The sequence below is a fragment of the Tupaia chinensis genome, unplaced genomic scaffold, assembly GCF_000334495.1.
Source record: "Tupaia chinensis unplaced genomic scaffold, TupChi_1.0 Scaffold000147_1, whole genome shotgun sequence".
NCBI lineage: Eukaryota > Metazoa > Chordata > Mammalia > Scandentia > Tupaiidae > Tupaia > Tupaia belangeri.
Window position 1 is genome coordinate 8,272,241 of NW_006159617.1, and position 12,251 is coordinate 8,284,491.

Genomic DNA, 12,251 nt, shown 5'->3' on the forward strand with positions numbered 1-12,251 from the left:
ACTAGGCAAAGTTTGTGTATATATATATAGATGATATAATAGAATTTTTAAAATATGTTGTGCACCTCAAGGTAATATATTTTATTTTTAAAAATTATTTTATTTTACTTTATTTATTTTGACCAGAGTAGGGGGAGGGAGAGAGCGAGAGAGAGAGAGGCAGAGAAAGCAAGCCTCTAGGTCTGGGACTTGAACCACTGTTGACCATGTGGGAGTCCCGCACCCTTAATCACCATGCCACCTGCTGGTCCCAAAGGTAATATATTTTTAACAACATAATATCAGTCTGTGTCTCAGCAGGCACAAATGGCCCATTCTATTAGAATAATTAGTGTGAGGTCTAATAAGATGAACCATTTTCTTAGGTGAAGGCAGAATAAGAATATTATAAGGAAGAGAGTAGAATTTGCAAGGGGTTACTGCCTCAAACTCGAGGAGAAAGAAGGGAGAAGTTTCTGGAACCTTGGAGGAAATGGTTAAAAAAGAGTGGCCATCTTGGGGCCAGCTGGTGGCATGGTGGTTGAGGTGCTGGATCTCACATGGCAGATGATGCCATTTGAATCCCAGATTGGCAGCTTGAGAATCACACTGAATGTGTGTGTGTGTGCCAGAATTTTTTTTTTATTATCATCATTATAATCTTCTTTATATTACATTGGATTACATGTAACTTTACAGTGTATTACATTGTTTTTTCAAAAGGGAATGCCATGCATGTCCGTCAGTACAGAGACATTAATCTCCCCACTTCAACATTCAATATCTTTTCTATGTTTTCCCCAATCATTATTTTTATTATTCTAATTATTTTTTAAAACAGTCAATTGCTATTTCTCATTTTGCTTGTAAAAATACTTTGCCCATCATGAAATACTTCTCAGACCAATCCAGTTGAGAATACTATACATGTCATCATCAACAGTTAATAAGCCCTATCTGTTTCTCACTAACGTCCTGCCTCTCTATTGTTCACTTGCTATCTTTCTCTATCCTCTTCTCTTCACTTACCCCATTCCACACTGTCCTATTCTCATTAAGTACCTTCATTGCTTTTATGTCCTCCGATTTTTTGCTCTCTATCATAGAATGCGGATAGTCGGTATATATTGAGTGGATACATACAATATCTTTCTTTCATAGCCTGGCTTACTTCACTCAGCAATAGATCCTGTGTGCCAGAATTTTGAAAGGAGGGAGAAGTGATTGTGATGTGACCATTCTCCACGAGGACTACTTTCTCACTTTCCCTCTATTTTTCTCTCTCTCTCCGCCAAGCACATTTAAAATTTCCTCTGGAAATTTTAAAAAAGAGAGAGAGAGCCACCTTGAGAAGAATCTTTGGTCATAGAATGGCCAACCTCACGGTGACCACAAACAAAAGGGAATAGAGGAATAAACACTCTGCTCTCACTTCCTTCCTTCTTCCCAGCACCTGCTGGTTTTTTTTTTTTTTTTTTTTTTTTTTTTTTTTTTTTTTTTTGGGGGGGTTTTTTTTTTTTTTTTTTTTTAGGGCGCATGGGCTCACCAGAAAGACAGAAAGAGACAGAGAGATAGAAAGCGAGAAATCACCCCCCAGGGGGGATGGTCATGCCACGATCCCTCCTCCATTCTCCTCTCAGGATCTTGGGCATGCATACACAGATGCCCAGCATGAATTTAAGCCACCAGGTCTGGGACTCAAACCACAGTCGATTACATGGGAGTTCAGCGACATAGCCATTACGTTAACTAGTGATCCCTCTGCTGGGGGTTTTCATTGGCTGAAACCAACAGGAAGTAGGAGGTTAGAAGAGACTCTCATTATTGTCCATAAAGTCATTGTGCTGTAGCAAAGAGCAGGGCAGAGGAGGGTGGAGATTGGCTCTGGAGGGGCACCTGGAGGATGATTGGCAGAGAGACCAGTTAGTTAGATGGTTCAGCTGAAGTACCAACCCGATGTGTTACCCTTCCCAAAGGGGTCTGTGAGACCAGAATACAAAATTTCCAAGAGAAGTAGATGAAATCTGGTCAATTGCTTTTAAATTTCCTACTCTCTTAGAGGAAATAAAGGGGTTTGATGGAAACTAGAAAAGAGGAGAAATGTTGAAATGTGTGGCTCTTGTGTGAGTAATGGGAAGCGAGGTTCGATTCCTCAACTCAAGCCTGGACAGTGGGCTTTGAAAGACCCATTCAAAGCTTGGGAGATGCAGTGGGCACATGCCTCATGGCTGGGGAGCCCACTGCCCTGGTGATGATGGGGGACAGGAGAGCTGCCTGGACTGAGCCATCTTTACCCCAAGAAAAGTGTCAGAATGGTATTAATAGACCCAGGAATTTTAGGCTAGGCCATGCAGGGCCATGTGTGAATGTTAGCATGTGATTTTCTTAGCTCCCATCCAAGGGGTCCAACTTAAATTGAAAACCAAGCAGATCTCAGCCAAGAGAAGCAAGAGGCAGAGCTGGCCTCCTACGGGCAGGGGAGGTGAGAAACAGCACAGGGGAGAAGGGGGATCGAGTGCCATGGGACTCACAGGTATGCCGAGAGCCAGGTCAGCTGAACACCTGCAAAGAGCAGAGAGCATTCCAGAAAGTAGAGGGAAGGAGTTACTTTCTTGCCCTCTTACCTCATCTTACTTCCTTGTGCTCCGACCCAAAGGGGACCAGAAACTATATAGTTTGTAAGCTTAAGGAGAAGGGACATGTGGGGAAGGATTGAGGGAGGAACACATTCCCTCCCACCAGCAGTGGGCCTGGCTGGGAGAGGTTAGAAACTTACCTCCATTCTAAGTGGCAGTTTATACTAGGGCATGGGATTGAACATTCTTTTTTTTTTTTTTTGAGAGGTTTTCACTATGGGGCACATGTGCTCGCCAGACAGAGAGAGACACAGAGACAGAAAGCGAGAAATCACCCCCCGGGGGGATGGTCACGCCACAATCCCTTCTCCTCCATTCTCCTCTCGGGATCTTGGGCACGCATGCACATGCGCCCGGCGCGAGTTTTAAGCCACCGGGTCCGGGACGCGAACCACGGTCAACTACGTGGGAGTCCAGCAACATAGCCATTACGCTAACTGCTGGTCCCCTGGGATTGAACATTCTGACTTCTATAAATTGAGACAGCTTGTGAATTGAAATGTCTGAGGCAGTATGTTAACCAAGAATACCCATAAAAATGATGGGGTTTGCCTGAGTTTTTGCATAGAATGAGGAAAAGAGTTGGACCTAGCATGAACCTACAATTGCATCTTACAAGTCTTCTTGTTCTGCTGACCTATGTATTACTCCAGAGACAAAAACGAGGCACTATTGTACTTGTTCTGCAATAAGGAAAGTCATCTTGTCTATATCGTCACTCAATATTTTTCCCTGCCAGGTGTCTGATTTTTTATTAATTCTTTCTCCTTAAAAACCTTCTTCATGTTGGTTAAAGTACTGGACTCCCACATGGCTGACCACAGTTTGAATACTGGACCTGGTGCTTTGCTTTCTCACTTTCTCTCTCTGGTGAGTGCACATGCCCTATAGCAAATTAAAATAATAATAATAATAATAATAATAATAATAATAAATAATTCTTTAAAAAATTAAAAAAAAAAAAACACCTTCTTGGTGTTAACTGTATGGCACTGTTAGAAGTTAGATGGAGAAAACACCCAGGAAGGAATGAAGTGGCTTTTACATTCCTGTTTCCTAAGGCTGTCTCTGGGCCTACAATGTTTTGATTGTATAAACTTGAAATAAAGAGAGTTGATAGAAAATTGCCTGATAAGAAAGTGTTTCAGTGTCAACGTGAGTGTTAAAAAAACTATCTTGGGCCAGCAGAAGGTGTGGTGGTCGAGGCTCAGGATTCCCACATGGCCAGCCATGGTTCAAGTCCCAGACCTGGTGGCTTGCTTTTCATGTTCTCTCTCTCTGGTGAATTACAATAATAATAAATACAATTAAATAAATAATTATCCAACAAAAACCTAATCTATTCAGGGCCAAGTATTGTGGCATATTTTATGCATGAGTTGGGGAAACTTTCTTTTTTGAAAAAGCAAGAACAGGGAACCAGCAGTTAGCGTAATGGCTATGTCGCTGGATTCCCACGTAGTCGACCGCGGTTCGTGTCCCGGACCCAGTGGCTTAAAACTCACGCCGGGCGCGTGTGCGTGCGTGCCCAAGATCCCGAGAGGAGAATGGAGGAGAAGGGATTGCGGCGTGACCATCCCCCCTGGGGGTGATTTCTCGCTTTCTGTCTCTATGTCTCTCTCTGTCTGTCTGGCGAGCGCACGCGCCCTACAGTGAAAATCTCTCAAAAAAAAAAAAAAAGCAAGAACACACTGTTAGAGCTTTCCAATTATTAGAACTTTTTTTTTTGGTGGGGGGGCAGACAAATTATACTAGATGAAGCATTCTCTTTGGTATTTAAGGAAGGCTCATTTGCAAGTTTATACTTTTTATATTCATCTATTGTTTGATTTTAGTTTTTTGATGTTTGTAAACTTTCCCATTTTATATTCATGTCTGTGTCAGCCACCTCGATGGCACACGAATTTGTTTTTGTTGCTAAAGAAGCAAATAAACATGTGAACATTTAATCTTCCAGTAATGGAATCGGAAACAAAAATCTCAGCAACTTACAATGCTGTTCAGAGACGTTTTCCCGCTGCCTGTTGTGAGAAGTTAGGGTATGTAAAATAAATGATGTATGGAGCTGTAGGAATGCGACTTTTCCAGACTACCTTATGTCTAAGGAACATTAAACATAGGGTTCTCGTTTAGCAAATAAATAACCATTCATTTCAATGGCTGCATAGTCTGGACTTTCGTGCATATTTTTGCAAAGATAAGGAGAGGCCATTAGGGATTTAATATAAAATAAATCGCCAAGGGGTCTTCTTGTAGTCCTAGTCTTTCTGCCACATGGTGTGTTACTAATGTGCATAAATGGGCTTAAATGAATTTGTTATCTGTATTACATTTGCAGTATGTATATATTTATATATTATTTTTTAATTGTGTTTAAAAATAAAACATTAAATACATCATTTTGGAGAGTTGAGAACGTAGAATACGTAAATCAATCAGCTTCAATTAGTATTAAAAATGTCAGTATACTAGAATTGCCTGTGGGTGTATTTACCCCACAGAGTTTAATGTATTTTAGTTTTGTCATCTACGAGGTAGCCGTATGGTTAATTTGTCACCTTATAAAAGAGACCACTACCATCCAGGCTCGATTAATGGCATGATGCTTACGCGCCATTGAAAGTGTCCGTATCTTAGTTGTTTTATTGATGCCCTGGGTCAGATTCTGATGTTGTCTGTACGCAGTACTGTTGGCTTCGACTAACCAAGGAACTGGCTGCTTTACTTCCTTCTTGAATTATTCTTACTACATTTACAGTTGTAGAAAGCAAGTGGCAGGGAATATTTTGTATCATTCTAAGCTAATTCATTATATTTATTATTGTACTGATGATGCATTGGCCCTGAGAGTTTTCCTTTAGACATTTTTTTCTACAAAATAAGCGAAAATTAATAAATTATAATCTGGTAAAGCTTAAAAGATAGGTACGTTTTTCTTTAAATTCAATTCTGAAATGATTCCAAATTATTTTTTTTTCTCTTTTTTTAAAGAATCATTTTTATTTAATTTTGTTTATTATTATATTTTTAATTTGACGAGAGAGAGAGGGGAAGTGAGAAAGGAAACTTCCAGGTCTGAGACTCGAACTGTGGAATGAGAGTCCAGCGCCTACCGACCTCCCAAATTGACTTGATAACATTTTAAAATATAGTTACTCATCTCAAGAAGAAAGCTAGACGTCAGCCCAGTAGAAATAGTTTTTATTAAAGAAATCATCATTTTAAGAAATTAGAGATGCTAATTAATTTTTTATTCCTTTACATCAATAATCTGATAAGTGAGGGGCCTATAGGTGGCATGGTATTTAAGGTGCAGGACTCCCTCATGGCCAACCCTAGTTTGAGTCCTGAACCTGGTGGCTTGCTGTCTCACTTTCCCTTTCTCTCTCTCTAGTCAAATTTTAAAAATAATAATAATAACAAATAAAATTAAATAAATAATTTTTAAAATAATCATCGTCATCTGATAAGTGATGTTGAATCGTTGTATTCATGCTGGATTTTCTAGATCCATTTTATATCCTGAGCATAGACTATGATATAAATGTATGCTTCTAATATTTTTTTTCTGCTATCAATTTTATTTGAGGCTGTCACTTTCCAAATGAGTGAAAACTTCTAAAGTGCATGCAACTAATATTTTATTTCAAGCAGTCTTAATGAAACAGTTATGTGTAGAAATATCATTTAATGAAAATATTTATTAGAAAACTGTTAGGTGTTGGTTGGTAGTTTTCACTTGTTTCTGTTTCTGAACATAAGTGAAATCACTATTTTATAATCTAAGACAAAAAGGGCAGCTGGTAAGCATGTGTGTGTAACCTTTGCATTTGACTCGTAGAGAAAATGCTACTTATTTTGACTTCTCTAAATTTGACCAATTTATCATTTGGGGGTTGTTATTCTTGCTTTTATTACTGCTTTACTGAAGATGTTTATGGGGCATGGGCTCGAACAGCAGGAGGTGTTTTTTGAGAAATGTTAAGGGTAAAATATATCTTGTACTTTATTCATCTGTTATTCAGTGTTTGTTTCCACTCTTTGATGGCATGAACACAGTCCAGCACTTATGAGTAATTTTAAAATAGATGAAAATCACCTTTGCTTCTCTGTCAGTCCAGGTGAACAGGGCGAGCCTCACCGCAGAGATGTATTCTGTGTCCAGAGGACTAAAGTCATTGTCTTCCTTTTCTGAAGCACTGAGAGATAGAAAACTTATTTAACCTCACACAGATTAGCAAGTGCTTTAGGGTGACAAAGGTAAAAAAGAAGAGTCAGAGGGCCAGCAGGTGACATGGTGGTTAAGGGCACTGGACTCCCACATGGCTGACCGCAGTTTAAGTCCCAGACCTGGTGGCTTGCTTTCTCACTTTCCCTCTCTCTCTCTGTCCCTCGCTGGTCAAATAAATAAATAAATAAAGTTAAGTAAAGTAATGTAAAAAAAAAAAAAAAAAGCAGAAGAAGAGGAGCTGGAAAATTAATTTAGGTATTTTAAATATTAAATAACATCATTATTTGATGTCCATAAATGACAGTTAAAAATCACCTCTTTGAGTTTTACTTTCTTGTTTCCAAAAACATTATCAATCATGTTTCTGATAGAAAGAAATAGGACTGAGATTCTGGTCCCTGGTTCTTTGATCTCTTTGTCACTGTTGCTGCGTATTCTAGATGAGTAGTTGCCACACAGGGGACATTTCAGGAAAACAAGCATTCTCAGGTTCTTTTGTGGTCATTGAACTCTTTGTAATGCAGTTTTCTTCGATGCAGGTCATATTTGACTATCAATATATTATTCAATATATATCATATTAAACAAGTAAATATTGATTTCACATAGTTGCTAATAAACAAAACAGAGTTTTATGGTGTCTGCATGTCCATAGTGATCATATGATTTTTTTGTTTGCCTTCCAGTCAGAGCAGAACGCTTACTGCCCTGACCATCTTGGCTTAATATACTCATAGGTCCAAGTTCTTTAATGTTCTGATAAACACATGCTCATTCACTGGATCAAACTTGTTGTAACATGGCACCTCTTACTTTGATTTAGAACAAGTTATACTGCTCTCCCTGCCATCCTCCCTTGCCCATACAATTCTGAACCTTATGTGTTCCCCTGTTCAATATTCCTTTAATGCTTCATATTAACAATCTGTATGCTCAAATTGTGGCAAAAATAAACTTATACATTGATCAAAATTTGGCAACACACCTATGGATTGTTCATGGCACATTCATTGAGAATCACTAATCTTAATTTTTTTTTTCTTTTTAGAAGAGGTTTTTGCTATAGGGTGCATGCACTTGCCAGAAAGACAGAGATAGAGAGACAGAAAGTGAGAAATCACCCCCCAGGGGGATGGCCATGCCACAATCCTTTCTCCTCCATTCTCCTCTCGGGATCTTGGGCACACAGGCACACGCGCCCGGCGTGAGTTTAAGGCACTGGGTCTAGGACTCAAACTGCAGCCGACTACATGAGAGTCCAGCGACATAGCCATTACGCCAACTGCTGGTCCCATTAAATTTTGATCTCATTGTCCTGAGGCTCCTACCATGGTGACATGGATTGGAGTGGATGTAATTCTGTAAGACTTTCTTTTCCAAACTTGGGAACAGGCAGGATCATAGTTTAGATCTCTTTTCCTGGGAGTTTTTCCTGTTCTTGGTCTTTTGCAGGAGCGCGGGCGGGGGAGATTCTTACCATTTCCTGTGCGAATGAGTTAGAGAAAGTCAAATCTAAGGAAAAAGAGATTTTGCACCAGTTCTGACCATTCATTATATTCAGACCATTCTCCTCCTGCTTCTCTGGCCTGATTGTGTGTTTAAGGATTCTCTAATGTCTACAGAGAGAATAAGGGAGGCTCAAGTTTTCTATGGCTGTTTGAGATGCCCTGGTGTAGAACTTTGAGAACATTTGGATACTTAATCTTTTAGTCTTTTTCTTCATGGTAAGAACTTCTAAAATGGCTTTAAAAATATACAGTTGGGCTGGCCCCATAACACAGTTGTTAGGTACTGTGCAGAGGAAGCCAGATCTCACTTGGCCAACCAGAGTTTGAGTCCCGGCCCCACTGGCTTGAAAAATACATCATACCCTTGGGAACCAGCAGTTAGCGTAATGGCTATGTCGCTGGATTCCCACGTAGTCGACCGCGGTTCGTGTCCCGGACCCGGTGGCTTAAAACTCACGCCGGGTGCGTGTGCGTGCGTGCCCAAGATCCCGAGAGGAGAATGGAGGAGAAGGGATTGCGGCGTGACCATCCCCCCTGGGGGGTGATTTCTCGCTTTCTGTCTCTATGTCTCTCTCTGTCTGTCTGGCGAACGCACGCGCCCTACAGTGAAAATCTCTCTCAAAAAAAAAAAAAAAATACATCATACCCAGAATCCTGATGGGACAGAGAATTGGAGGAAAAGGGGATTGTGGCATGACCAGGTCCTATTAGGGAGTGCTTCTGGGACCAGCAGATGGCATAATGGTTACATTGGTGGACTCCCAAGTGGTCAACTGCTGTTTGAGTCCTGGACCAAGCAGCTTAAAACTCATACCAGGTGTGTGTGTGTGTGCATGCCCAAAATCCTGGGAGGAGAGTGGAGGAGAAAGGATTGCAGTGTGGCAAATCACTGGGGGGGAGGGGGGAAGGTGATTTCTCTTTCTATTTCTCTTTGTCTCTCCAACCAGCGTATGAGCCCTACAACAAAAAACCTCTCAAAAGAAAAAAAAAAAAAGAAAAAGAAAACCACAGGAAAAAAATGTTGTCTTTTTGGTCATACTTACTGGATTCCCAGGACTATCTCCCTGGGAATGCAGGCTGCAGGAATGAATCTGTCCCCCAATCTGGGTTACAGCCTAGCTGGTTCCTATTTCTGGTATATATGTCTTCTAATTAACATCAAATTTCCTTGTTCTGATCCCCCACTTCTAATCACTTTTATTCTCTCTCTTCTGTGGGTAGGCAGTAATTATCATAGTGGAATTTTATTTGGACAACCCCATCATTCAATAATATTGTTTATTTTGGCTATTGAACCCATCAGTTGCATGAGACTTTCTACCATTTCTCTTTGTGGCTATTTAAAAAATTGCTTTGAAGTAAGTGGGAATTATAGCTTGGGTTGCTGTTAGAAAGTATTGTACCTTTTAAATCAATTTACTTAGCAAAATTGTATTACTGATCACACATCTTTTGTAAAGAAAAGGATATAATTTACCTAAACTGCACAAATTTAGTTTAAATATTAGAGTACTGGTTAACCGTCAAAATGAGGCCCCTATGAAGTGAGTGATTTGAATAGTCAGGAAGTTCCTTTTGATTTATAGGATTCTTAAGTGCTATTACCATCATTCCATAGATCCAATATCTCTATTCTTTGATTCTTATTTGCTTAAAAATTTCTTTGAAATTTTTGAAAAGTCACTATCAAGACAGAAGTCAATAGTTTAATACCAAATGACTTTTGGTCACTTGGTAAAAAAGTTCTGTGTGGTTTTTATGTATACTCAAGACTTTGGATTACTGAAATGTACTAACCATCAGGTATGGAAAATGAAATACATGATTTATGAAAAGTACTATATTTGGGTCCCACTAATAAAATTCTAGGGGTTGACAGGTGGTGTGGTGGGTGAGGGCACTAGACTCCCACATGGACCTGGTGGCTTGCTTTCTCACTTTCCCTCTCTCTCTCTTGCTCTGTTCCTCCTGGTCAAATTAAAAATAAATAGATAGATAGATAGAGTTTAAAAATTCTATATTTTTTCCAATGAAAATAAAGATCACATTTATCTCTTCTTCCTTCATCTGCCTCTTTATGTCCTCCTCTTCTTTTCCCCCTTTCTCTTTCTCAGACTTGTTTACAAGAAACCAAAAGGTTAGATAATATGGTGACCTCAATTCCAGGAGAACTTACAACCACTCTTACAGGGTTCTATTGGCAACTCAAAATTAGGTTGAATCACAAATTAAGACAAGTGAGGTTGCAAACTCTCTCTGAGTCAAGGCTTATGTTCCAGGCTATTTTAAGATCTGTTAGTGTCTGCCAGAATCTAGTTTACAGAATGATGCTGGAGAGACCAGAAATAAGGCAGAATCCAAAGCAAAGGTCTGTATCTAGTGCATGACCCTCTCAGTGTTTGTCTGGGTCTTACCAGTTGGGTGACTATGGAGTTATGGTGCTTTGGCAGATATTATGGTTGTAGAGTTACGGCGCAGATGTCATTGTTGATGGCGCTGTCCAAAAGAAGGTAGACCAGATCTTTGATCTAGGATGCCTGAGATGTTGATAGCTGAGACCTAGATAAAATAATAGTTTATGCAATTCACTCTGGAGAGTGGCCAAAGCTGCCTCTCAGCATCCGACAGCTGGAGCCCAGCCACCTGGGCTGGCGTTGTTCAATTAATGCCCCTTTCCCAGGTAAGGCCTGTCTGTTGTCTCAGCTCTTAACATACGGAAGGGCAGCAGGAGTCCAAAACCTTCTCCTGCCTTTCTTCATGGCTGGCAGAAGAGCATCAGAGGGTGCTTTTCCTTTATAGATGTCTAGATCAAGAGTCTGATTGTTTGAGGAATAATAATAATTTGGCAATAGATATCAAACACGGTGTATGTTGTGAACCCTTTGTTTAGAACTTAATGTGAACTGTCTTGTTTAGTTCTTATGGCCTCTCTATGAGGAAGTTACTATGCATATTCCTGTTTTGTAGAACAGGTTCCTGAGGCTTAGAGAAGGTAAGTACTTGTTCAAGGTTACACAGCTCTTAAGTGATGGGGGAACTGGGCTTTATCACCAGGCATCCTGCTTCCAGAGGCTGAGTGCTTTTCCACCACCATATTGTCTCCAGAGGCCTCCCGAAAATAAGGCCTGGGGCCTGACTCTGAATTCCCCACTCTGCCATTTTCCATATAAGCATATTTATTTCTTTCCTCTGAGCCACAGTATTTTATCTGTGAAAAAGAAATTTTAAAATGTACAGGTAATACAGTTGTTTTGAGTACTTAGTGTATGTAAAATTCTTAGTGAAGCCAGCAGGTGGCATCATGCTTAAGACACTGAACTCCCACATGGCCAATTGCACAAGTCCGAACTCTGTGGCTCAAAATTCACACCAGGCATGTGTGTGTGTGTGCTGAAAATCTGAAGAAGAGAATGGAGAAAGGATCGCAGCATGGCCATACTCCCTGGGGGGGTGATTTCTCACTGTCCCTCTCATTGTCTCTGTCTCTCCGGTGAGCCCATGTGCCCTATAACAAAAACCTTTAAAAAAAGACTAGTATGGAACCAGCAGTTAGCGTAATGGCTATGTCGCTGGACTCCCACGTAGTCGACCGCAGTTCGTGTCCCGGATCCAGTGGCTTAAAACTCACGCCGGGCGCGTGTGCGTGCGTGCCCAAGATCCCGAGAGGAGAATGGAGGAGAAGGGATTGCGGCGTGACCATCCCCCCTGGGGGGTGATTTCTCGCTTTCTGTCTCTATGTCTCTCTCTGTCTGTCTGGCAAGCGCACGCGCCCTACAGTGAAAATCTCTCCAAAAAAAAAAAAAAAGAAAGACTAGTATTTCCTGATATAGTAAATACTCCATAAATAACTAGTCTTATTAAAGTAGGTTCTACAAAAACAACAGCAACAATAATGAT

At 40.4% G+C, this 12,251-nt stretch overlaps 1 protein-coding gene across 1 annotated transcript in view; it reads left to right on the plus strand.

Annotated features, from left to right (window-relative positions):
- The window catches only part of LOC114007291 (protein prune homolog 2), a 136,164-nt gene extending 125,261 nt beyond the window's left edge, over positions 1–10,903 (plus strand). Inside the window, exons 7-9 of the mRNA XM_027770686.1 lie at positions 7,287–7,385; positions 10,469–10,591; positions 10,820–10,903. Coding sequence (XP_027626487.1) covers positions 7,287–7,385; positions 10,469–10,591; positions 10,820–10,903 — 306 coding nt within the window. The remainder of the gene's footprint in view (positions 1–7,286; positions 7,386–10,468; positions 10,592–10,819) is intronic.
- Positions 10,904–12,251: the final 1,348 nt, after the last annotated feature.